Here is a 25,855-nt window from a genome sequence, read left to right as displayed (position 1 = left end):
ATTTTAATTCTTCAAAAGAAGAATCACGGAAGTCATCTAAGGAGTAAGAAAGGAACAGGATGGGGGCCAGCTGACTTAACTCTAATCCTTTCCCTTCCACGGCTGTGTGGCCAAGGGTAAGATACTCCAAACCTCCCTGTCCTCATCTGCAGTAAGAGTCCAAATAGTACCATCTCTCCAATTTTTGTGCAATTCCTTCTTTACTAAGATTAAGGAATTTGATTCCAAGGCATAAGAATGCATGGATTAAATGGAATCTTTTACTTAGGTCATAGTACTAACATAAACTTATTTTCTACTCACAATAGTAAGGAAAACCAACCAAAGAGACATAATGTTAGAGCAATACATCTCCACTGATATTTGCAAGTGAAATGCTTAGTTTCTGAAGAAAATATCAGATATTCTTCCCTCAGACAAATAAGCTGAGTGACTGGGACGATGTGTTCCGTTCTAGCTTCTGGGCAGAGCAGAGAAGCTGAGTCCCCAAGTGCCACTTAAGTGAGGACTTCACGTGGGCCTTAGTGATTGTCATCTTTTCTTTCAAACACCTTCTCCAAAGTGCTTTAGAACTGCTCCCTACAGAGTCAGTCTTAGCTGGTCAGTGAGCCTCCATGTTACTTTAGGAAAGAAGCAAACTATCACCTACAGGTTCTGAAGAATATTCACAAATCCCTAACTGTGCACTCCTTAGCACCTCTGTGAAGGGACAAGATGGAAGATGCCAGCCACACACTGGAAGCTTCGGAGCTCTCTCCTTATTTTCCAGTGATCATTATGCAAGAGAGCTAGCATTTCCAAAAATCAAAGCTATTTGCCATTCATTTTCTAAAATTCCAAACGTCCACTTCTGATTAAAGTTCACCCCTCTACAATGGCACACGAGAAGTCCAAAGTCAATATTTCCTCACCGAAGCAAGTGCTTTCCCCAGAGCATCTCCAGTCTGGGAGCTGCCTGCTGCCCCGCTTCCTCTATTTGCTGCAAAAACAAAAGGCAGAATATGAAAAACCAGGCAGTGAGACGTCTAACAATTTTCTATTCCTGGTCCATTTACTCACAATTTAATTGCATTTTTAATGCTAATTACAACACATTAATCTTTAATTAGCATTAATTTGTTTGCTGAGGTAGATGTCAAATATATTCATGTTACATTTTTTACAGATAAAATATAAACCTGACACCTTGGTTTAAAGATATAGTGCTTTTGTTGCTATAACTTTCCTCCTTGTTGCTTATGAGAAGCCAGTAGTAGGTACCAGCAAGTGAGTACATGAAGCTCACGGCTAAGTGTGCAGTATGTACGGGTCTCTGAAGTTCACAAGTTTTATTTTTCTTTATATTTAATGTAGATAATTGAATTATCTTCACAAATAATTTACACCTGCTTTCAAATTAAAAAAAAAAAGTTAACATAGCAAAATACAATGATTCTCTCAAGAGTCCCATAATAAACAGAACAAAATAAGAAATCTGAAACAGTTCTGTCTTCCTTGGAGAGAAAAAAAAAAAAATATTATTTTAAATAGCATCTATTCTCCATATATTTAAGTCTGTGTTCATATTCTAAAATTTTTTGAATTGTTATGTTACCAAAAGCCTCAGATTCCAGAGATAAACTAAGTCTACATATTCATGATGCTATCTCTATTATCTTAAATATTGATAATTTTATCTACAAAATAGACAAAGAGCACTGTTTTAGTAAAGACGCAGATTCTAGTCTATAATTCAAAGCCAACTCAATTTAACACCTTTTTTTTTTTTTGGTGGGACCCTCGCTGGTGGCCGGGGATCGAACTGGCGCTACAGAGGCTGTGGGCAGCCTCGCAACCCAGCGCTCAACTGCTGCGCCAGCAGGGGAGGCCCTAACAAATATTTTTAAGGGCAATTTACCTTTTAAGATAATACAGTCAGCGTTTTGAGATTCTCAGTATTAATAGTTGTATTAATATAACACTGAGTATTAATACAACACCTAGAATACCTGGAATGTTAGTCTATTAAGACTTCAACATTAGCAAGTGGACATCGTGTTTAAAGAAAACCTGTTAAATTCCAGAAGATGTTTTTCACTGTTTTGTGAACTAAGAAAAGGAAATCTTAAATTAACTGATTAATCCGAGCCAAACATCACAGCACACTCATATAATTTTTAAAAAGTTCCCTGCCCTGTCCTTCACCGCACAGGCAACCGTATCATCTTTGCTTCCGGATCTGTAAAATGGAGCAGAGGGGTCGTATCTCAAGGGGTCAAATTCTCTGCTTCTCAAGGATATAATTTCATTCACCTGATCTCTGCTTAGCATACTTAAATCATGCTTGCTATTTTTCTATATTTACACACTGGGTAAGTCAGTAAGATAATCTTTTGATGTGTGATTTATTATTTGGTCAACAAAACCCAACCGCTTATTCATTTGTTAATTATGAAACTGAAAGATAATGGTATGTGAGTAAAAGAAAAAAACCACAATAACCTTTCTGGCAAAAAAAGAAAAAAACAAAAAATAAAAAAAAAAACCAACCAGCCTTATTCTTCACGTTACAAATTCATAATACTAAAAAGCATTAGTTATAAAAGATTATATGTCTACGCAAATTTTTTGAAATGAGGATCTGATGATATACAATTCAGTGAGTGGGAGGAACTCACCCATATTATTAAAAATACTTGGTATAAGATAAGGGGTATCTGAAATTGTATCTGATATGAAAATGAAAATTTCTGCAATTCTATAAAGACGATAAGACAATTCTAAAGAGAAAACAAAGACTTTGAAAACAGAGATTACTGACATTTTCTCAGTATATAATATATACCATGGTGTTTGGGACAACTATATACATTTGTTTTCCCTAGAAGTAACATTATCACATATACCTAAAATAAGATTTATCAGTCAAAATGATTTTTGATATTTTCTTGGTTACAAAAACAGATCTTCATGAAATGAAAACTCGAAAGGTAACTTCTTCCTTTGAGCACCTTTAAAAGGAGGGTGATACATTTTAAAAATATATATATATATTTCTATGAAATCCAACAGAAACAATTGAAAATCAATAAAAATATTTTAGGACTTGTTTACAAAGTAAATTAATTTAGCACATAATCAACACTTTAGAAGACATAAGACATGATCATGATTATTTTTATACTACATACACCTTTCTAACTAAACTTTCTGTTAGGGTCTATTTATAGAAGGGGATATTAAAACTCAGGAAGTAGAATAAAAAATAGAATCAGCTCCTTATCCCATGTTGTCATGAAAATGTTTCAGAAAACTACAAAGGCTGCTCATGGAAACCACTGATAAGAACAGACTATTTTTTAACATGAAGCCACTCTACCTTGCAGCAGCTGGAGAACCAAACCCAAGGGCTTAAATTTCAAAGCAGTTTATTGGGGCCTGTTTGCCCTTTCACTTGGAATGCCTTTTGTTCTGTTCCAGGAAACCTTGGAGAAGACACATTTTCAAGAGCCCCTAAACATTTTAAGCTACGTGGATACTTCTTTTTAAAAAAGATTTCTTTTTTTATTTCTATGAGTGATAAGTCAAAAGACATAAATAATCAGAAAGCCTATTTTTAATTCTCCAATGGCATAACTTCTTTTATATAGAGAAAGGGGTCAAATAAGCAAAAACACACTTAGTGCTCAACCAATCCCCTTTTGACTTTGATGTAACAGACCTTTACTACTAATCCAGGCTCAAATTTTTGTCAGCTCATATTAAAAATTACCAAAATGTACACAAACAGAAATAAAAGATGGAAATGCTTGCCCCTACGTGATCAAGGCTGGATTGATTGCTTAAGGTATTTTGGTCCTCATCAATTTCTCTAGTTCAAGAGGAAAAAAAAAAAAAAAAACAGTCTCCAGCAAGTGCTGTAATATCAATATTAATGAAAGATGAGTAGTTATTAAGAGGAACTGTAATTTTGTAGGAGGATTTGACTCTGCCAGCCTCACAAGCCTTGTTCAGAGGGCTTGGACACAGGCGCCGCTGCTGGCTGCTGGCTAGGTGGGGCAGAGAGAAGGGCTAGTATCTCCACCACATGGTGAACAGACCACCCTCGCTCTGAATCTCAGCTTTGGGGAAATAGCAATTCCCAATAGAACACTCCCTAATCAAAACACCCGGAGGGGTGGAGCCTAGGGACCCACTACTGAAAGATCAGAATTCGGTAATTGTATTACCCCTTTATTGCATACCCATGACCTCAGACTGGGGACATCGTGCAGATATGAAAGGAGCAATTCATAGTGTGTTTTCCTGAAAGAAGATGACTGCTTTAAAATTTAGGTTCTCCTGAACTGCATCCAAGTGACCCCTCATGTTTATCAAACTATGAGAAGCAGCATAACCATGCCACAGACTTGTCTATAAAGAGGAAAAAAGAAAGCATTTCTAGCACTGTGACTATGTACAGTTTTAGAATAAAAACTCAATTCTTTGCTACCATGCACTAATTTTTAACAGGAGGGATTCCTAGGAACTCAGGGGGAGAGGTGGTCCCCATGACCATGTGCAGGAAATGGACAAAGACTTAAATCAAGCTAGTGTGTCATTCTCTACTGGTGGTCTTTGTAACTAAGATGCCATGACATTGCTGGATGAAATTCATGTTACTGTTATGCTCAGTGCTTGTTCATCTCCCAACTGTATTTGAAAGCTCATGATTCCTGCAGAAGACAAAGTGAATATTATGTGACTACTCTAATAATAAAATTACTGTGAAACCAAGTCCTCAAGGGGAAATGGACATAATGTTTCTACTAGAAAAGCCACATACTAAAATGCATCATGTCATACAAACATGTCATTAGAAGTGAAAGTTGTAAGCCAGATTAATTCATGAACCAGATAGATATTCCAGGGTAATCTTTAGCATATGTTGTATTAAATCAATCTGGGTAGTCTAGTCCTTCAACGCTGCTTGGTTTGAGGTTTAAAAACATGGGAAATACCATGCATTAGAAAGCAAGCCGGTTTAAGACCAATAAAACAATACTAGTTACTATAACCATTATGCTCATTGAGTGTTGTTAGATTCCCAGACTCTGAGAGGAAGGGAGGGTGTTGGAGCTCCAAACCACAAGGAGTTCACCCTGGGAATTTATACAAATGGTATCTCCCAATGGAGAAGTGGGCACTCTCCTTGAGCAGTCTCGGGAGACGGGGATATGGTAGGTGGTCCTCAGCCCTTAGATTAGAAAAGGCTATTGATGAGAAAAGGCTATTGGGTATTGCAGGTTGGAGGGAAATATGCAGATAGCAAACTGTGCATGGCTACTGTCCTCTAGACCCTTTGTCTTCTGCAGTACTAGTAACTAGTATACTTCCTCCTCTGTGTGCAAGCTCACATGGACTTCTGAGATACACCCAGCAACATAGCACCAGAGGTTTTAGGAATAAAGTTGAAGGGACCTGATGCTAATATTCCCATAGGTCCTGAATTTAACTGCTTTCATTAACGGTGCACCACATTAGTTGAACTAATATGAATCCTGGGTCCCATGCATTTTATTTACATACATATATATGCAATTATATATTATATGATTGTATATTACATATAATATATAAATAACTCCACAGTGTTTTATAAACCTTCTAGTTCAGAACTACCTTATGTAATCTTCAGTTCTCTGGCAAGGTTTTGGAAAACAGTAATGGACTATATGCCACAAGTAAAACCTTTTACACTCTCAAAATCCCATGCATGAGTGTGTAATTTTAAAAAATCCAGTCATTAAAAAAGAACCTAAGTAAGTTTTATTTTTACTAGGGGTTTCTCAAAAAATACTATCGGGCACTAATGAGCCAAAGAAAATGCAACAAGAAAATATGGCCACTCCTCCAAATCAAACATGAGCTACCCCAGGCCTCCTTGAGCACCTCTCACCTTTGAGAAGTGGAGCAGAGATCCAGAAGGAAGGGGGCTCCAGGGAGGTTACCTTTTGATGGTTCTAGAGCTTACGTCTCACTCCACATGCTGTTGTTCTATGATCAGTTCAGCACAATCACTAACTCCCAGGAAGACATGCTATGATGTGAAACTGAGAGATGAGGCAAAAATTTTCTTCTGAAGTGAAAAAGCAGCTTCCTAAGATATCAACACCATTTATGAAAAGACTGTACTGCCTTGCAACTTTTCACCAAGAAAACTTAAGAAATGAAAAATGTGATGTCCATGTGTTAGTGCTTGAGCCCATTCTTACAGCATTAGTATTGCTTACAGTCGTTTTCTACAGAATCATGTGTGTAATCTCAAACATGTGTCAGGCTATGTGTTCCCTATTTACCAATTATTTAATTAGCTCTGTTTGTTCTTTGAGATACAGGCAATGTAATATTTCTTTATTTCCTGCATTTCAGAATGAGTGAGTTTATGCCAAATATTTTCAAAGTCTACAGATGTCTCCTATTAATCCATACTGTTTGTTAGGGAAGTATCACTAACATCAGAAGAGAAATCTTCTCTTCTTGTTATATAGACATGCTGCCATCCCTGACTTCTACCTCACTCTGAAAGTCAAACCAAAGTCTGAGAGAATTAAAGTGCAAAGAAATGTAAGCCACTTGGCCATCACACAATGCTAAGTCTCATTATCACACTTGAACTTTCCTCTGCATTGTAATATAAGGAACTGGAGGACATACTCTTTTAAGGGACGGCATTATAGAAAGTTTTCCGCTAGAATGGTCCTAAAGTTATAACAGTATTGATGTAAGTTGATAAAGGTCTGACCCTCCAAAAAGCTGAGTTATTATGGTTACTTATTGCTTGAAATAATTATAAAGCTTTTTCATATTCTGCTAGTAGATTTTGACAAGTACAGCCATGATTATGGAATAACTTACACAAAAAAGTTGTTTTAAAAAAGTCCTTTTTTGGGGTTGCAAAAATCTCATCCATTTTCTCTTTAAAACCATAGCCCCTTTATTACTGTCTAGACCCCTCCTTACACTTCACTAGTGCTCTCTGGGCCTTATCAGTTAAGCCCACCTGTAACAATTAATAAAGTAAAGTCACCTTATGCTCCACCCCATCCAGGGCAAATAAAGGCAAGTAGACCTTCTCCTGTTTATCTAAGCTAATGACCAGCTTAAATAAATCACATTTCATGTCCACTCAGACTCAGGCTGCATGGACTACAGTCTAGGGATGGCAATTATAACATCTTATAATCTCTCTCTCTTCCCAAGTCCTCATGCCTCTGTCCCAGGAAGACTGTTTTTCAAATCCATGAACAAAACTTTTTTTCAAACTAAGTCTATGCATGTTTTCCTCAACTCAAGCTTTGGCTCCACCTTTCTACCTTCCTAAAAAAAGAAAATTACTCAAACCACAAGTAGACAGGAAATCTGTCCTGTTAAAGGATGAATGGCAGGCCATCCTTCTTTATAACCAGACCTCATGACTGCAGAAAGGGGCTTTCCATTTGTTAAACCACATTGAAGTGAAATATGCTTTTCTCACTCTTTCAGTTCTGCACTTCTTTCTTTCTTCTTGTTTTTCAATTCTGCCAAAACTGCATTGATAGCTAACAAAACTTCCCCATGTGACCTTTGCCCATAGCTCTCCAAGGTCAAACTGATGCAACACAGTTGTTGAAGCTTTGTTATGAAGAGTTACAAAAATGGAAGCTCTCTCCAAAATTTGCTTCTTGGTGAGACATGATGGCACTGGGCTACTAGATGGCTCATCTCAAGTGTGAAATATATTATTAAATAAGCAGAGAGAGTATTATTTAGGCAGAATTATATTTGCAACATTTCTAAACAGATCTCTTCTCTTTCATCAAAAACTCTCCCACATAAGTGATTCACACCATTTCCCAAGGTTCTATATACTACGAAAATGGAAAAAACAAAACAAAACTGCAAAGAGCTAAGGAGAACATGCAGCAGGAGTCTTCTGGCGCACCTCCCCTCTCTAAAATATACAGTGAATGTTCTCATCAGTGACCCACTGGAAGTGACCCTGAGGCCCAGCAAGCTGTGGGCTTGAGCTGGAAAGTAGAGTAGGGGGTGGCCATTGGAGTTTGGGGTCCCTGCGCACTGGGTACGCTGCTCATCTGAATGGCAAAGCTGCTCAAGCTGGATCCCAAAGCAGCGGGCTGCCTTCCTTTAAGCAGAACTCTTTCCTCTAGGGGCAGCAGGACAAACTGCCTAACTCTTAGCTCAAAGGGAGAATGAGGGAGGGGGCTGGGGGCAAGGCCTCTCCCCTCGGGAAAGGACCACAATGGAGAGCATGAAAAACAAGAGGATGCCTCTCAGTTACTTGGCAGCAGGATTCTTTGTGGACCTTAAATTGTTACAAATCTGCTTGAGAAGCAGCAGCAAATAACTTCTGGTCCATAATGCTCAGGCTTCTCCCCACCACCACCCCATGAGTAAGCAAATACTTCCTCCCCTCTGAAGGACCCCAAAATGTTGCAGTCTCCAGAAGGTGAAGCTCAGCTAGTGATTAGGTTTCATCTGTGAATTTCACATGAACTAGTCCTTGGAAGACAGTGGTGTGTCACGGTTAACAAATTAGCACTGAAATTCGAATTTGGGAAGTGGTCAATAACTACTAGTTAAAGCTATTATATTCCCTATCTCATTAGTCTGCAGTGGGTTGTCTTATAGAAATTCATTTTTTTATTGTTTGAGAGTATGAGAAGCAAGAAAGTTCTAGACTACTTAAACCCTTATTCAATCTAATGATTCACCATGGACAGAACAGCCAAATTTGTTTCTGGTGACAACAAGTGATTATGGTGAAGCCAATGATTATTTCTGTAGGGTTCATTTGTTTGTTCACTCAGTTATGTGACAAATATTCATGGTCTGATTACTGCTCAATTATGAGGTTAAAAAAGAAGTCTTTCATTATTAAACTGTGACAGTGATTGTCGGTATCAGAATCGGCATTTCCGTGACTCACCCATTATATTGTCTGTCCCGTTGGCAGGAGGCGTACAGGAAGAGGTGCTGTAATGGTTTGTACCACTACGGTGGAAAGTGGACATTGGAGGAAGACTTGAATTGATGTCTGCTGAGGAGTGTGATGGATAGCTCTGTAGCAAGAAGTAGAAAAAGGAGGCCATGTTCAATCATGAGATATTTAGTGGATTGCTTTCTTTCAGAACTCTGCATTTTGCAATGGAGACAGTCTCTAGAATTTCAAAATATCCAAGAATATAGGATCGGACAACTTTCATTTTTAAAATAATAAAACAGAAAAAAAACACAGTTGTCACTAAATCTAAAAATTACTGCTTACAAACGTCTCCAAGATCTCATTAACATAAAGGACCGTGGTTATTATATATATATATATATATATATATATATAAATTTTTGGGTATGGATTAATGATCAAGAAAGGATGTAATGAATGAAATAACACTTGACCCATGCAGTTTACATCATATTCATCCTGACCTTCTAGACACTAAATGGCAGAGTAACCTGTCTCTAATCATTTTCAAAATTGGACCATCTTTCTGAACTCCAGCAAGGACAAAATGTTAAATGAGAAATTTAAAAGCAGTAATGATTAAATATTTCTCTAAGACATCAATATGTAAAGCCTTAAATCAATGATTTTATTGAATTTAATGGGAGCAAAATGAACCGAGAATGATTATTTGATTTCAGTGCTTTCTTTACATGTCTGCCATTAGCAATCCACCATAGAGCTGACCAGGGAGAAAGAAGATGATCTTTACAAATCATTTGTTTAAGGTTCGTCTTTGAATTCAATTATTATACTAGTTGTTCAAATAAATTGCTTTTCTTGGGTCATATCACAAAGTCTATTAAGTGGCAAAGGAGTTGCTAAACATCCACAGGCAGAAGAATGAGTAGATAAGTAACAGGGACATCGTTATTGACAAAAAGACACTGAGTAATTTTCGTTTTCAAGATAAAAGGTAGCTTAAAAGTTACTCAACCATCTACGTGTGTTACAGACAAGTAAAAATACATATTTTCCATATATGTAGTACATTAATGGGTGGGTTATGGATCTTCAGTATATCATTATTGGAGACTGGTTAAAATTAGAGACTGAATATGATTCTGAGAGTCAGGGGTGCTTAAAGTGCAAACATTTATTTACAAGGAGTGAAATCCTGTTTTCTTTGTGTTTCCCTATTTATTTCGTGAGGACTATCTTGGGTTTTTCTTCTTCCTTGAGGATTCTTTCCCACTTCCAACTTTTCCAGTATCGCTTATCTTTGAATCCATAATGTGCTGACATTCTTCTGAGAATTTGATGGTGCCTTTCTTTGCTTTCTCTTTCGGGTACATTTCTACCTATTCTATAAACTCTTAAGGGGAGGAAATAGCACTCAGATCTCTCAAACCATAACTTGTGATTGAATACTGAACACTAATTATTCTACATATTCAATGAACAACTGGTGTACCAGTTAGTATCAATAAACAGTGAACTGAAATACTATTCATTTGAGAGACAACTGACCAGTTTCGAAAATCAATTTGCATTTTGAAGCTGTGTCTGCCAAGGAGGACTTGGTGGATACTTTTGAAAATATTATCTCTGCACACCCCAAATAATCCAACTGAAAGGTCGAATTCAGTGAAAAATTTGAGATGATGCCCTTACACCTTTCCATTTACCCAAAAAATGCCTTTAAAACTTTAAATCACATGGACCTCTTTGCTTGATAAAAAAATTCTTAGCCACCTGTTAACTCATTTCTACTTGCCACTTAGAGAATATACCCCAGTAGTGCACAAAATATTCTCCAGAGAATGATAGAGTGGACCCAGTCTGTACAGTTAATCTGAAAGACTGGATAAGCTATGGAATACTGAACTTAGAAGAGCTACTTCTGCTTGAGAGCAAAAGTCTATAATAAGTGAGAGAAACAGAAGCAGAATTTGGAGAGAGAAAAAAGAAAAAGTTGATTTCATTTCTGCACAGGCAAAATCTGTGCTGAGTTTCTGTACAATAGAAAAACTTTATAAATCAAGTATGTAAAAATCAAAAAAAAGAGGAAAACAATTATGAAAAAATACTGAAACATAATAATCAGAGAATGAGACAGGAAGATGATCACATCAGTGGGAGAATTTTTAAATTCCTTTAACTTTGTGTACAATGGGCAATCATTCAGGATTTGACAAAGGATTAATACTGAATTTAGACAATTATCCTAAAGATTTTAATGGGGTAATGGATGCAGCTCACATAAGTCAGTTATTTTTAAACTCAGAGAAAATAAGATGCTGAAAGAAAGTGAATGAAATTTATAACTATATGATTCTATAAGGAAAAGTATCTTGAAAATTACCGTCATCCAGAAATGTAATAAATACAGTGATATGTGAATGTATATTTTAGAGTATTTACAGATTAACTAAAAGTGGTCCCCCAAGTCTCTCTTACTCCAGCTATTAATACTGTCTACCCTGCTTGCTACAAAGAGAAAGGGGAAGTATGATAAAGTCCCCACCATTGGTTTATGTATTTTTACTTATGATACCCAATGATAGTGCATTAGGAGTCTATTGACAGAGTAAGTGTTAAAAATATTTCCACTGGTAAGGTTTTAATCAACCTATGGGTTGGCACTTTAAAGATTAGAAACCATGGTAATTGGTAGCACATACTAAGAATAAAACCATGCTTTGAGCTAAGGCAGGGTTTCACAACTTTGGTGCTACTGACTTTTTGTGTCAGATAATCTTTGCTCTGGGCTCTGCTGTGCATCGTAGTGTTTTCCAGCAGCCATGGTCTGTATGTGTTAGATCCCTAGTTGTGATATCCAAAACTGTTTCCAGATATCATCAAATATTTCCAGAGGGTCAAACTCACCCCTGGTTGAGAATCACTGGGATAAGGGCTGATGTTACAAAAAATTAAAGACAAAAAAACTTCCTTATATTAAAATTCCAGACTCCCATAACTATTTCACTCTGTGTTGCAAAGCCCATGTCTCAACCACGTCAGACAGCGAGGATGTGATCTGCTTTTTAAAAAGAACTTTGGCAAATCACTCCAAACTTAAATCTTCTATCACGACCCATTCCAAAGCTTAACCACAAACTCCATTCTTATGAGTGATTCTCTCTGTGATCTGTGACATAGAGGTAATTAGCTGTGGGATTGTGCGGTAGAGGTTGAAACTATAAAGGGGATTTAAAAAATCAAAACTGGTGACTTGACAGTTGCTACTGAAATGTGTAGATTTGAAGCTTTATAACTACGCATTCTATTTTAACATGGTATAAAGTGAAGGCAATAATGTTTCTAAAATAAAAATCTCTAGAGACAATGCTAATTTGGCTAAATTATACCCAAAATAATACAAGGAAGGCACTCTCCTTTTGCTCAAAGTATCCCTTTGTTCAGTATGGGTTTGGCCAAATGCTATGGATAAAATTATAAGCAACTACCATTTATATTCAAGTGAAAGAACACTGCCTACTATATATTCAGATTAGCCTCAATCAGTGTCATATTTTTACTCCTTTATTTAAAATAATTTTTACTTCTCCTGGCCCATCCATACAACACCATCCCTAACAGCCCTTCGGATCTTTTCTCCCACCTCCCTCCCTCTTAACGTCAGAAGTTTTGTTTCTCTATAAGTATGTGATAATTTTTATAAGTATTTTGCTTTGCTCAAATGTCCACAGTAAATGTTCGATATTTATCTTTCTCATTCAACTTGCTTTTACTATACATACTGTCTTCCAATTCCTTCTGCTTTATTGTAAATGGCAACATTTTGTCTTTGCTTATGGCCGAATAGTATTCTGCAGGGGGGATATGTCACAATTTCTCAATCCAATCTTCCCACTGGTGGACACATAGGTTGTTTCCAACATCAGATTTTTAAAAGTCACTTCAGGGAGAAATTTTCCAAAGGTTAAACAATTAAAATACCATGATTATTACATATAATAGTTCAGATAAAATTATCTGCGTGTAAATTTATTAGGATTTATTACCAGAGATCAACTTTGTTTACCTTTAAAAAAAAACAAAACCTTAATCTCTAAGATCTGTTAACAACTCACATTAAGAATGAAAACTCTGTGTTTTGTGAAGGATAAATGACATTATAAGTCATCTGATGCACCTTGTAGGGTTACTCCTTCAACATGATGTGGTTGAGAATATTGTTTTGGTTTAGCAAAACTTTTCTGCAAAGGAATGTAGCTAGTTTCCTTTTCAACATTATACTTTGTGTACTTTTGAGTATATTTTAAAGATACCTCCCCTATGCAATCAACACTTTCTTTGTTCATAGGACACAAGTAACTTTGATCATGGGTCCCTTATAGAAGCAGAAAATGATGATGGAGAAATAAAAAATGCTAGTATAATGCTAGTATAATAATAGTATTGATATTTCTTCAAGCTTTCATTCTAAGCTTTACCTCCAAGTAGGAGGTGAGAAAAGAGGAAATATGAAAGTAAATCTGCTATTACTGAAATGTGCTGAGATTTGAGTTTGGGATTTACACATTCCAACTTGGAAGATGATATGAAAAAAACCACGCCATCCCTATCATTTGTCTCTCATTAACAGACAGGCAATTGACCACACAATGTCTCTGTCACTTAGACTAAGTAAATAGATATTTTCAAGGATATCAGAAACTTCAACTTCAGGAATGTTTCAGGTTGTCTGAACAGGATATCAGTTACTGTTTCTATATCTCTAGTAGTTGAGCAAAAGAGAAAAAGACCACAGAAATCCAGAAAGTGCTATTTCCTATATCAGAACAGAGAAAGTAATAACGTGGGTGTCGGGAAAACGTAAAGAGGTAAATTGCAAGATGAACGGCAATGGTGTCAGTACTATTAAAGATCATTGAGGTTCACACAGTTTTTTTAAGCACTATTATTATTACACAGGGAACTTTTAGCTCCATCATATTTGAGTTAAGCATCCCCAGCTTAACTCATGATCTAAAGAATTCTTTCCTTCATTTAATTTTAGACTTAAATTCGAAAGTGGATTCTGGGCTCTGCTGGTGTTGAAGGCTAGGAAAACGTCAGGTGAGTTTTGTCTTCCAGGACAAAGAGACATACTAGGATGGATAAATGCAAGTGATGGGCACAGTGGAAACTCTAATAATAAAAGAATGAGTAACAGCCCAGCGGTTTTTAACTGGAATGAGAAAAAGAGTATCAGTGGGCTACTCAGGGCGGGTGTGGAATTAAAGCTAAAATACTGAAAATGGGGAATCTGATCTATATAGAAACCCATGGCTGCTGTTACTGAAAGGAATGTATAGAAAAATGTGAACTTTTTCCTCTGGGTGTGGCACAGAAGCCTGTCAACTATTCCCCATGATGAAAATACCCAAGGATGATGCAGAGCCCCTCCTCTCAACACCCACTACCTGTCACTCTGCCCCCTGCAGTAATCCTTCAAAACTACAGAAGGCAAAAACAAAAACAAAACCCCACAAAGGAACTGCCATAGCTGAAATTCTGCAACTCAAATACAGTGCATGTTTATGCACCAGAGGAAGCCGACACTGTGATGAAGAAAGTACAGAACAAAGCACAATCAACACAGGAACAATGACAAAGAGAATCTGGAAGGACTTAACAAAGGTGATCTGATTTAGTTATGCCTTTGATGACAGAAAAAAATGCCCCGGTAAATACAACGCCGGTGTTTCACTTTTACATTCACTGGCAGAGTTCTTGTGGACATGAGTGAGAAGAACGTGCACTAGCTGTGTTAGCCCCACTACCAAGTCGAGTTGCCTTACCAAACGTTCGTGTGGATGCAGGCTACAGTAGCTGCTAGACTGTGGAATATGAGAAGAATTGCCCAACATTCCTCCGTAGCCAGGCTGATTCATCCCACTGGAGGAGCTCCAAGGGTCACTGCTGTGATGGCCATCTGTAACGGACAAAGAAAACCATGACTCTTCTGAGGCATTCAGTCTTGCCTTATAGAATAGGGTTTTTTCATAGACTTGAAATGACTGCCTGCTGTGCATTCATCTTTGTGTTGGTTAACTGATTACATCAGAAGGTAGTCATCATTATTTTTTTCCCCAAGCAGCTCTATATTGCTAAACAAATACAAATATTTGACATAGTTAAAATGTTCTGAGTAAAAACTCAATTGTAAAAGAACAACAGAACACATTTCCACATAGAACAATGTCAAGTCAAGCAAGGTAAATAATGTTACAGGAAACATTTCTTAGCAGTCCTCTGACCTCTTTTGCTACGGAATGGGCTAAAATGTTAAAGTATTCCTAAATTGTGGGGCAAAAATAAAATGCTTGAGACATTACAGAGTTGGCAAGTTTACAAGTGTTTAAAAGTATGTAAAGAAGTAATGAAAAAAAGAACATGTCAGATTTAAAAGATTGGATTTCATTTTTATAACATACTTGGGATTTATTATACTATGATATATAGGAAAGAGAAGCCTCATATATATATATATATATATATATATATAGTCTTTAGTTTTTGATTTTGTTTTTAATTTTAATATTATTGTATGTGGTTATATAGTTATCCTAAGTCATCAGTAGCCATTCATTCAAAGAGTAAACACAGATCATAGGGTAGCTATTCTACTATGGTAAATTTTGAATCTTTTATGGGTTAAAAAAGAGGTTTAAAATCATTTAGGAATTATACAAATTATTTTTTAACATCAAGTTAATCTTTTATGAACACCATATCAGAAACATTCCTATAGATAATCTTTATTCTCCAGGCCTACTGGCCTAGAAGTTGCCACTAGAGATTATTGTTTGGTTTGGGTTTCTTAAATTAAGAACTGGTGAGGGGAAGGATAATGAAAAGTGAATTCATTCACTTTTCTGCCTTATTTTAATAATTTAACAAATATTACTGAATCCTGATATATGCTGTGTCCTCAGCTAGGTGTTAACTGTATGACAGGTACTGCTTCCTTGAAAATAAGATTTTTTACCACACATTTTATTTAATAAAGACCTTTTGAAAATTTAGACAATGGGCAAGTTAAGTCTGACACTGTATTTTACAGGTTTCCACCTCTCCCATGAGATTTATAACTAAATTATTTTTATTGAGGTAACTTTGGTTTACAGCTCTGTATGTTTGAGGGGTAAAGGTTCACACCTCATCAACTTGTGTTATCATTCCACACCTCTCTGAGTTTTTAAATCCAGAAATTAAAATTTAGAAAACTAAAATGTTTCAGGCTAGGGAGGAATAATCCATAGATTTCTTGAGAACTATGCAAACAAAAATCATGTCTTTGAGTTTGACAACTTAAGAGTTTTCAGTAGAACATGGAAATTAAGGTTAAAAATAAGAGGCCACACAGTGATGAGTTTAATGGGTACCCTGAAAGTCTCCAAGTATCTTTCACCTCCAGACATGTCTCCACGACCTGAATCCTGGGTGCACTGTCTACACCCCCTATGGAAGCCAATGTGAAGTGAAATCACATGTACTCTTCCTGGGATTTGAATGTGGCAACACAGAACTTCTAAAAGTTATTATTCACGTACATTAGATTTAGCCCTGCCATTGTGGAAATTTAGATGCCACCTTAAATTCAAATATGTAGTTCAAGACCACTAGCATTTCAAATAGATGACACATATGACAAATAAATTGAGAACATACATTTTTGAACAAGAGTCTTCTGAAACATTTTGACAACAAGATGTACTATATGGAAATACATTTAGGATTTAACACAGAACACTCTGCTCAATGCAGACTTATAAAAATACATAGTTTACATAAATTATGCCTTTCAGAGTAAATTAATATTTATCACATCCCATGATCTTGGCATAATGTTGTTTTGAAAGAATAGAATTAGATGTGTGCAAATTAATTGTGCTCATCATAAATGTCAACGCAAAAATATTTTTTTTTTTATTTTTGGGTATTCATATGCAGAAAAGCCCATTCACTCCCCATATCTTGCAGGCTCTGCTAAGGAGCAGAGCCTGTTGTTGAATCTACCTGATCTCCCTGACATTGCACAATGTGTGCAAACCTCCTTCCTAAAGGCAGATAAAAGAAATCTATCCTTCTGTATCTTTTTCTTTTCAATGATTATCTGCTTTGAAGGATACATCCTTGATTTGACAATCTCTACAAGCTCTGTAAGCAGTGTCTCTAACTGCTCACACAGAGGGGCACTGATGTCCACATGGCTGCTGTTTATAGCCAGAGGGGATACGCCTTTTGTCATGGCACAGAATCCACCCAAGTGACATACCCTGCTATGTCCCTTTGTGAATTACACCTAGGACAGGTCACAGAGATGAAGGATCCCTGTGAACATGAACTCCATTATTTGTGCAACAAATTCTCTCTATTCCTGAGGGACCCATTCAATTCAATTTTATAGATTTTTTCCATGGAATTTCACAAGTGAACTAACAACCTAAAAGAGCTAACACTCTGAAGCGAAAGAAAGTAAATCCCTTTTAATCAAAATCATTTTGAGTGTGTCCACTGTAATCTCAGCGAGACACCAGGCTGCTCTGTGGGTGCTTGCTGTCCTCGTGCTGGTGGCATGGCCCTCTCTAGAGTCGCATGAAGTAGGAAATCCTGTGGCCCTTGGCCAAGGCACACTCAAGCAAGGCTTTTACACCCGGGCAAAAAGAGCAAAAGGTCTGGATACAGGAGTTCTTGGCAAACTTCACATTTAAATTTCAGCGTATTAACTTGGTAACACATTTTGACAATAAGTGTCATACACTTATCAGGAATGGAGCCTTAGCTGCGTCCTCTGGACGGTCTAGTCTTACAAGCTGTTGCTGTCACTTCATCCATCCTTGTCTTTTTCAAGCAGCAGAAAGGGGTTGTATTATCAGTGGCAAGGCTATAAGCTCTGGGGGTACACACCCATGTGCATTTAATTAAATACACTGGATAACTGAAAAAATATACTTTGTCTACCATGAAGCTGTAATTTTCTACATTTGCCCAGGAAAAATGCTGGGATTTTTACTTTCAATCAGTTAGTGTGTTGGGATAGAGCTTTGCTGTGTAAGAAAATGATATTCTAGTCCTTAGGACAGGCTACTTCATCTTATGGAACTGTTGTTCATACCTATAAATTATTAAGTGGCTGAAAATTGTCTATAAAGCTACACATAAGGGCAATTTGTTCCCAGTTAGCTATATCCGGGATGTTCAAATACACAATGATTGCAAACACTTCCAGACATACACATAAGTTCTTGGGGATGGTGAAGACACTGAAACTATCAGTCACGGAAGACCATGCCCCAGGGAGCATCAGTTCTTAGCAAAGCACACATTCTAATCTTAACTCGGTTTTGCTGAAGGGGCTTTAATTTAAAAAAAAAAGTCTTAATAAAGTTTTAATTAGTTTGTTTATTTTTAATGAACTTGATTCCTACGAAGACCATGACCTGCAATAATAATTTATGCTTCCTAGCGTTCCATTTCTTGCATTATCATCAGTTTAGGGTTCTTTTGCCCACATATGACATAAAGAGTCCCAAGAAGACTTTCCCAAAAGATCTCCTATTAGAAAGAGACAGCATCTTACCTTGCATGAAGAAGGAGCTAGGGAAAGTGCTGGCTGCTGGTTTGGAGGAAGGGTAGCCTGGCGAGTCCCTATTGTAGTCGGCAGTGCTTGCTGATGGAGCATAAACCTGAGGAAGGAGACTCAATTTAGTTTTGTTTGTTACATTGACCAAAGCATGCCAAGCTCCATTACCTTGTAAGGAGTAGGTATAAAATGCTAAATTTCTATCAAGTCCATTCTAAAACTCATCAAGCCTTAGAAACACTGCCCTTTCAGAACACAGAGAAATAAAAACCAACAAGAAATGCTCCGTATATTCTTGTGAATGGAAAAGCAAGTATGATATTTCCCAGCCACAGGCAAGAATACAGAAAACTGTATCTAGTTGTAAATATGCTATGTCATACCCAGAGGGCTGACCTGGGAGTCTAAGCATTCTTTAAAAGGAACAAAAACACTGATGGTCCCTGAGCACACGAAGGGTGAAAACAGAAAGACCTGTATCAAGCATTTCTCTAGTGCTCCACAGTGGAATTAAAATTTTCCGTGCAAGAGAAAGAGAGAAAAATTGAGAGAGAGAGAGAGAGAGAGAGAGAGAGAGAGAGAGACTGAGCAAAGGTGAGAGCTACAGCGAGAGAGAGAGAGAGAGAGAGAGAGAGAGAGAGAGAGAGAGAGAGAGAGAGCACATAAATGTACTATCCAGACCACAGAAAGTGATAAATATATCTTGGAATATTAAATTCCCATAGTGTCAGCTTTTTTGCAGAGATGCATGAAAAAGCCCATTAAAAGCTCGAATCTACACAGACCACCAACAATCAGGGCATACACAGGAAGAGGGGGGAGAAAAATCTTCCTTTATAGTTCTTATTACATTTGTGTGTGCAATAAACTTAAGAAGTGTGCCAAAATCCTAATTTACTTACATTCGTTTACTAATACTCATGAGACTTGGGGAACCAGTTCTTTATAAAAATAGCCTGTGTATTTTCTTGTTTGTGTTTCCTTTGAAGAAGACAGCATACTAGAAAAGCATAAATTCATAAGGTATAGTTTAACTTTAATTGGTTTCCCCCCTCGCCTTTTTTGCTAAATATAATTTTTTAAATCCCCATTTTCTTTTGCTCCAAAAGTTCCTCTCTCCAGATGGTCGGAGAGACTGAAACACTGTCATACTCTTGATGAAAATGGATACCTTCCTGCCTCCATTTTGAAGCAGGCATCGGCTCACAAAATTGGCAGAGCGCCTACAGTGATATTTGCAGGTCACAGGACAAGAAAGGGAAATCCACCAATAAAAAAGGCCACTGTAGCGTTACCAAAAAATAACCTCAACTTTTTTTTTAATGCACACATTGAATAAACACCCTAAGAAAAATTAAATAATTGCTCTCAGAACACCATGAATCACAAACTAAGCAGTAATACAAGGTTTAGGATTTCACAAAGGCTAGGTCCACAGGGATGGGTGTGGGGAATACACGCACACTCATATACATCAAATAAATGCTACCTATGTCCCATGGTGCCCTTGGAAATTGGGAGGTCCTGGAGATGAAACAAAATAAAAATAAACCAGAAAAACCCACTTACACTTTAGCAAACAAGCATTTTTTCCTAAGTCACAGAGGGATAGACGCTCTGTATGTCACAGATTATATATTTCATCTTGTTTTTTAATTCTTTCATATTTTAAATGTACAAATAGCTAACATATTCCTATTTCCACAGAACTTACAATAAGGGAAAAAAAAATGTTTTTCAAGAATCTTTTAGGGGCAAAAAAACCCAAACAAACAAAAAATAAAAAACTTAGGCCAAGAATTCCATAACTAGTCTATGCCCTAAGTTCTGACAGCAAAACCCAGGGTTTTCGTGAGAACTATAGAACTAACATTTTGGAAAATTAGTACTAGATGTATTTATATAAGGTCTTAACATAGTATGCAAAAAAAGATGAAAGAAAATATTTCCTTCTAGGAAAAGGGAAAATTGAATTTAGATCATCTTATTCTAATGACAGAATGAGCACAATACAATTATAATATGTCACAGATTATTTGCCTGATAGTTCTTTGGCCAAGCAGTGTAAAACAAGCCAAGTGAACTATGTGTTATGTCCAAATTTCAGAAATCAATATATTTACTATATAACTGAAAATAATCTCAGACCCATATAATTACATAATCTTAATTTTAAAACAATTGAGACAGGTTCTCAATTTATTCTCCTTAAAAATATATATTATTATGTCAGCAGCATTTGATAGCATGTAACAAGTTTCACTTTCTTTCCTATTAGGGTAGAATTATTTGCTATTTCCACGGAAAGAAAAACAAATCTTTGGTAGTTTTGGATCTATATAAGGAGGTTACTTTGATTATGAACAATAATCAAGCTCAAAGATCTAAAGGTAAGGTCACTTAACCCAGATCATAAATACTGCCAATATGAAAAAGAATACCTATGGAATTAGAAAGCCTTTATGATATATTAAACTATACAATTTCTACATTTTGGTGTTGCGGGCAAATAATGACTCTTTAGCATTTAGTCTTTGTTAACAGGAAACAAACTCTTGCATATTGCTTTTTAAAGGCATTTTCTATGCACTAAAAAGTCTATATATTATAATTTATAGACCAGGTATAATACTATTTCTTCCCAATTCTATACTTTATCTTGCTCACTTTAAAAATTATTTTTTAAGACAAGCTCTTTATATAAATACACATCTCATAGAACTATACTTTTTTAAAGTAGATGGAGCTAAAAAATATATTTAGTTTGAACCTCCAATTTAATTATAAGAAAACTCAATAATGGAATGGTCAAAGCAACTGCTTAATATATAGAGCTATCATTGCTTTTTATTTTTCACTATTTGATGGTAATGTATCTTAGAATGGTTTTAATAAATGACATTTATTAAAACACATTGATCACATGTTCATACTTCAGTTTCTGCTTAATATTGCTATCTTTAGTAACCTGGATGACCAATAAGCTGTTTCATTATTTTCACTTACTTCAGTCAACTATTTTGACAATTTCCCGATCAAAAGATTTCAAAATAAGAGTTTCAACAAAACATGTAATAATGATACTATATTCATTAAGAAAAGCTCACCTACATTTAGTCTTAATTACAGCCATTCTAGGTATATATAAAGATGACTTACACATTTGTTAAAGAGAGTAGCTTTTTATTTAACAGAGCAATAACAAACATCCCAGATACTACTGAATACCTAGAATCATTTTAATGTCTAATGCCAGAAAATCAATCCATTGAAAACATTTTTTAAAATCCACAAATCTAGTTCAATGTATTAAAGAGACCCCAACAAAGGAGACAAAAAAAGTCTAAAGGGACACAAACTTGACACTTAGTTTCTCTCTGATAAGGTGGGCTTAGATCAAGGTGACCTTGGGCTGTTCCAATTCCTCCCACAAGAGTAACTAAAGAAGGGTGGACTTTTTGTGGCAAAGTTGGGAACAGAGAAAACATGGAAAAGCTCATCTGCTACAGCTCTTTTAGTGAACCATTTGCTGAATGAATGTTTCACGGGAAACTACTAGGAAAGTAGTCAATATTCAAAGTTAGCACTGTCATCCTTTATCTTACCACCCCGAACAAAATCCTATGGACAGGAATTTGAAGTTTAACAAAGCTCTTTAGATGACACCAACCCTGAATTGGTAAAGCAAAAACGGTTTTACTTTCACAGATTTAGGCTTTGTTGTAATTTGAGAAGTATTACTACATCAGCTGTTCCATCCAATGGTCCCAATTACCTTTCCAGTCATCAAAGAAACAACTATCATATGTTCTTCTAAATAGAGCCTCCACCCATTAAAAAGAAGAAAACCAAGCAAAACAAAAGCCAACAAAAAAAAATGAAGGGAGCGTGCACCCTACCTCTTCTTGATTTTCTCATTTTTTATCTGTCTTCATAAACATTTTATTTATGGAAGTTTAAAAAGTAGCAATGATGATCAATTGTTTCTGGTCTCCCATGAAACAGGTTTTGTGTCAGGATTTTTAATTGTCATAATGACTGCATAGGATGGGCATCATCAATAGATCATGCTTATTTCACAGAATTGTAGTATGGTGGGGAGGTCAAGTGTATTGGCTCAATGGGCGTGGGTCTGGTGGCAAGCTCACCATTAATTATTGAGGGAACCTCTATGGTCCTCAGATTCTTACCTGTAAAATGGGTGACAGTACACACTACACAAGGCTCTTGTGAGTGTTAAATGGTATAATGAATGTAAAGCAACCAGAATGATATAGCACATACTAAGCAAGCAAATATATATATATATATATATATATAGACAACAGGGTTAATGTTGTGTTGCTACTGGCTTTAATTATCTGAACAAATGTGACTCAGGAAGATTAAGTAATCTTTACACATTAAAAATTCATCAAGAGGCTTCCCTGGTGGTGCAAGGGGTTAAGTCTCAGCACTATCAAGCTATCAGAAGCCACTGGAGCATAAGTTCAATCTCTAGCCAGGGAGCTAACTCACATGGTGCAGTAGAACTCTCCTGTCTCGCCCGCTGCTCCCCTCAGCAGTGTATCTTAATTGATCCACCTGTTATGCTTCCCACTCTGTCTCTGTGAATCCTCTCACCCCACCCCACCATCCCCTGCAACCTCTGGCCTCCCTGTACCTCTGGCCTACACCCCAGTTGTTGTATACATTAAAAAAAAAAAACTTTAAAAAATTCATCGAGAGGTAAAGGGAAGCTTAAGAACTGGTCACCAAAGTCTCTGTTATTTCCATTTAAAAAAAAAAAAAAAAAAAACTCCTTGTTCTTAAAAGGCAAAAAGAAAAAAAAATATTTTTAACTCTCAACATGAGTCTATCCTCTCGTCATAGTTTCTAGAAATATTTGATAAGCTGTGTTCATAGTGAAACCAATATATGTGAGTGTTACTTGCTTCTTGAAGTGGGAAGCTAAACTCTGAGGGATAAGGAGACGCACCTCAAGGCGTGTACCTAACTGGCTGGGGCTGGTGCCAGCCATTTGGTTGCACGGTAGACTTTTAATATTACTACTTCCTTATGATGTTGTTAGTATCCTAAGAAGACAGAATTTCCAGAGAGAATTAGTTCAGAGTAAATGAAATACTGTAATGAAGACTTTTGGGCCCTTTAACAGAGCTGCCCTGTGCTCCGTGACGAGTAGGAAGTAGCAAAGCAGGGTTCTGTTTCGATGTCCACCTCTAGGGGAGGGTCACTTAGTAGCTCCAGTACCTAAATCTTGACAGTTCAGAACTCAAACTCATACTCCAACGCAGAGGTTAGAGCATGTCATTGACAGTCACTGACCTAGACATAGGCGTTTTATTTCCCAACATCTAATTGGGGAAAAAAAAAAAATACTTAGAGGTCATCAGTTCGCTACTCAGGCAACTGTGTTGGAACCTCAGCTCTTCCACCCTTGTTTGAAGGCCATGGATCTCAGTAAGGGAAATGAATGGCTCAGGGGAGCAGTATGTCCACATTCGGGAGATTTAAAATGGATACGGTTGTTGCTGCGCACGACCAAGTTAAAGGTAGAGTGCTACTGACCAGTCAAGTGAGGGGAAGGTGGGCTTAGAAAAGTCAGCCTCCAGATAGTACAGAAATAGCCTTGGCAGGATCCTGGAACTTATCCAGCTCTGGAGCCAGACCAAGTGGGTTTAGATTCCAGCTCTCACAATTATTTGTGAGGACATAGAAATTAATTTTTCCCTCAGAGTCTCTACTTCGAATGGATCTCTTCTGGTTGTGAGGGTTAGAGAAAATATATGTCCAGCAGAATTCCTAATCTGTGGTAGGCACCGGATAAATTGCATTATTTATATCCTGTTGTCACTACCACTTACTGCTTAGAGTTATTTTTAATGTGTCTAGAGTGATGCTGTCCAACACGGTAGCCATTTATTGACATCTGGTTATTTGAATTATACTTAATTAAAATGAAATAAAATTAAATATTCAGGCCCTCAGTCACACTAGCCATACTTCAAGTACGCAAGAGCCACATGTGGCCACTGGATACCATGCTGAACCCAACACACTACCTTCCCACTATGGCAGAAAGTTCTACTGGAAGTGCTGGTCTAGAGTCATGCTTGTTGGTGCTGAAGACTCCTTCAGGGCCCTGTGTGTCAGCCTGTGTTAGAGCAGCTAATACAATAATGCCAGCTCATTTCACACCTTTAGGCTGTGAAAGCAAGAACTCTTCTGGCAAGAGAGGCAAATTCCAGATACCCCTAGTACCTAGTATACAACTGGTGCTTAATAAATGTTGATTTTCTTGAATTGAGACATGAAGGTTTTCATTTTATTTAATACTTACAGAGTCCCTTATACTATTCCATATTTTAAAAGTCATTTTTATAACAGTCCTTCAAAATTCCTGCAAATTGTACCAAGTGGAACACCATGGGAAAGTGACCGTGACCTCAGGTTTCTGGATATATACGAAGTGAAAGTTACATAAACTGCAATTTTGTCCATGGCCACTAGAATCTCTGGCAAAAGAATTGTAGTTAAGATGTGGTGTGATAACTTTTTTAGCAAGTGAAATGTTGAACAGATTAACTTTTTTTGGATCATGTGTTTTCACATTATTTGTGATTAGGTGTTGCTGTTCTAGTCGCTCTTGTTTTTTTTTTTTAAAGATTTATTCATTTATTTATACAAGCACTGGGTACAGTCAGAAGTGCGGGAGGGTGAGAGAATTCACCAGAGCCAGAGCGGAGAGCAGAACAGGCAGACTGACGAAGTACACTGCTGAGGGGAGCAGCGGGTGGCAGGACAGGTCTGTGCGCCATGTGGGATCCTCACCCGGTGGCCAGGGATGGAACCGGCGCTGCAGAGGCTGCGGGCAGCTTTGCAAGCCAGTGCTCAACCGCTGCGCTGCCCGCCAGGGAGGCCCTGCTCTTGATTTTATACTTTTTCTTTTAAAATCTTTTTATATCCTTTTACAGCTGTTCCTTTCTCTTTTCTTCCCTGCTATCCTCTTTCCTGCCTCTTGGCATCACATATTTTTATGCTCAAATGAGTTCAACTTCATTTTACAAATGAGTAAAATGAGTAAAATTTTACAAATGAGTAAAATGAAGAGGGTTAAAGAACTTATCCCAGGACCTGGACAGGTCTCAGTCCTCTCGGCATTCTCCTTTGCAAAGTCTTTTCTAACTTTATGATGTAAATAGTCTAATGGGCAACAAAAGTGGTACAACTGATTCATAAACAGATTTAAGTAACAGAGTTAAGTTATTATAAGTTAATTATGAGTTAATAATGCT

General features: G+C 36.9%; 1 protein-coding gene across 14 annotated transcripts in view; it reads right to left on the bottom strand.

Moving 5' to 3' along the window:
• TCF4 (transcription factor 4) overlaps positions 1–25,855 on the bottom strand; it is a 347,413-nt gene that overhangs the window by 31,884 nt on the left and 289,674 nt on the right. For all 14 annotated transcript variants that reach the window (XM_054694024.1, XM_054694029.1, XM_054694023.1 and 11 more), the window contains 4 exons: positions 18,558–18,663; positions 14,773–14,906; positions 8,948–9,080; positions 912–979 (listed from right to left, as the gene is read on the bottom strand). In XM_054694024.1, coding sequence (XP_054549999.1) covers positions 912–979; positions 8,948–9,080; positions 14,773–14,906; positions 18,558–18,663 — 441 coding nt within the window. The remainder of the gene's footprint in view (positions 1–911; positions 980–8,947; positions 9,081–14,772; positions 14,907–18,557; positions 18,664–25,855) is intronic.

This window comes from Talpa occidentalis, unplaced genomic scaffold (assembly GCF_014898055.3).
Source record: "Talpa occidentalis isolate TD23 unplaced genomic scaffold, MPIMG_talOcc4v2.1 talOcc4.13, whole genome shotgun sequence".
Taxonomy (NCBI): Eukaryota; Metazoa; Chordata; class Mammalia; order Eulipotyphla; family Talpidae; genus Talpa; species Talpa occidentalis.
This window is presented reverse-complemented; position numbering and strand designations above follow the sequence as displayed.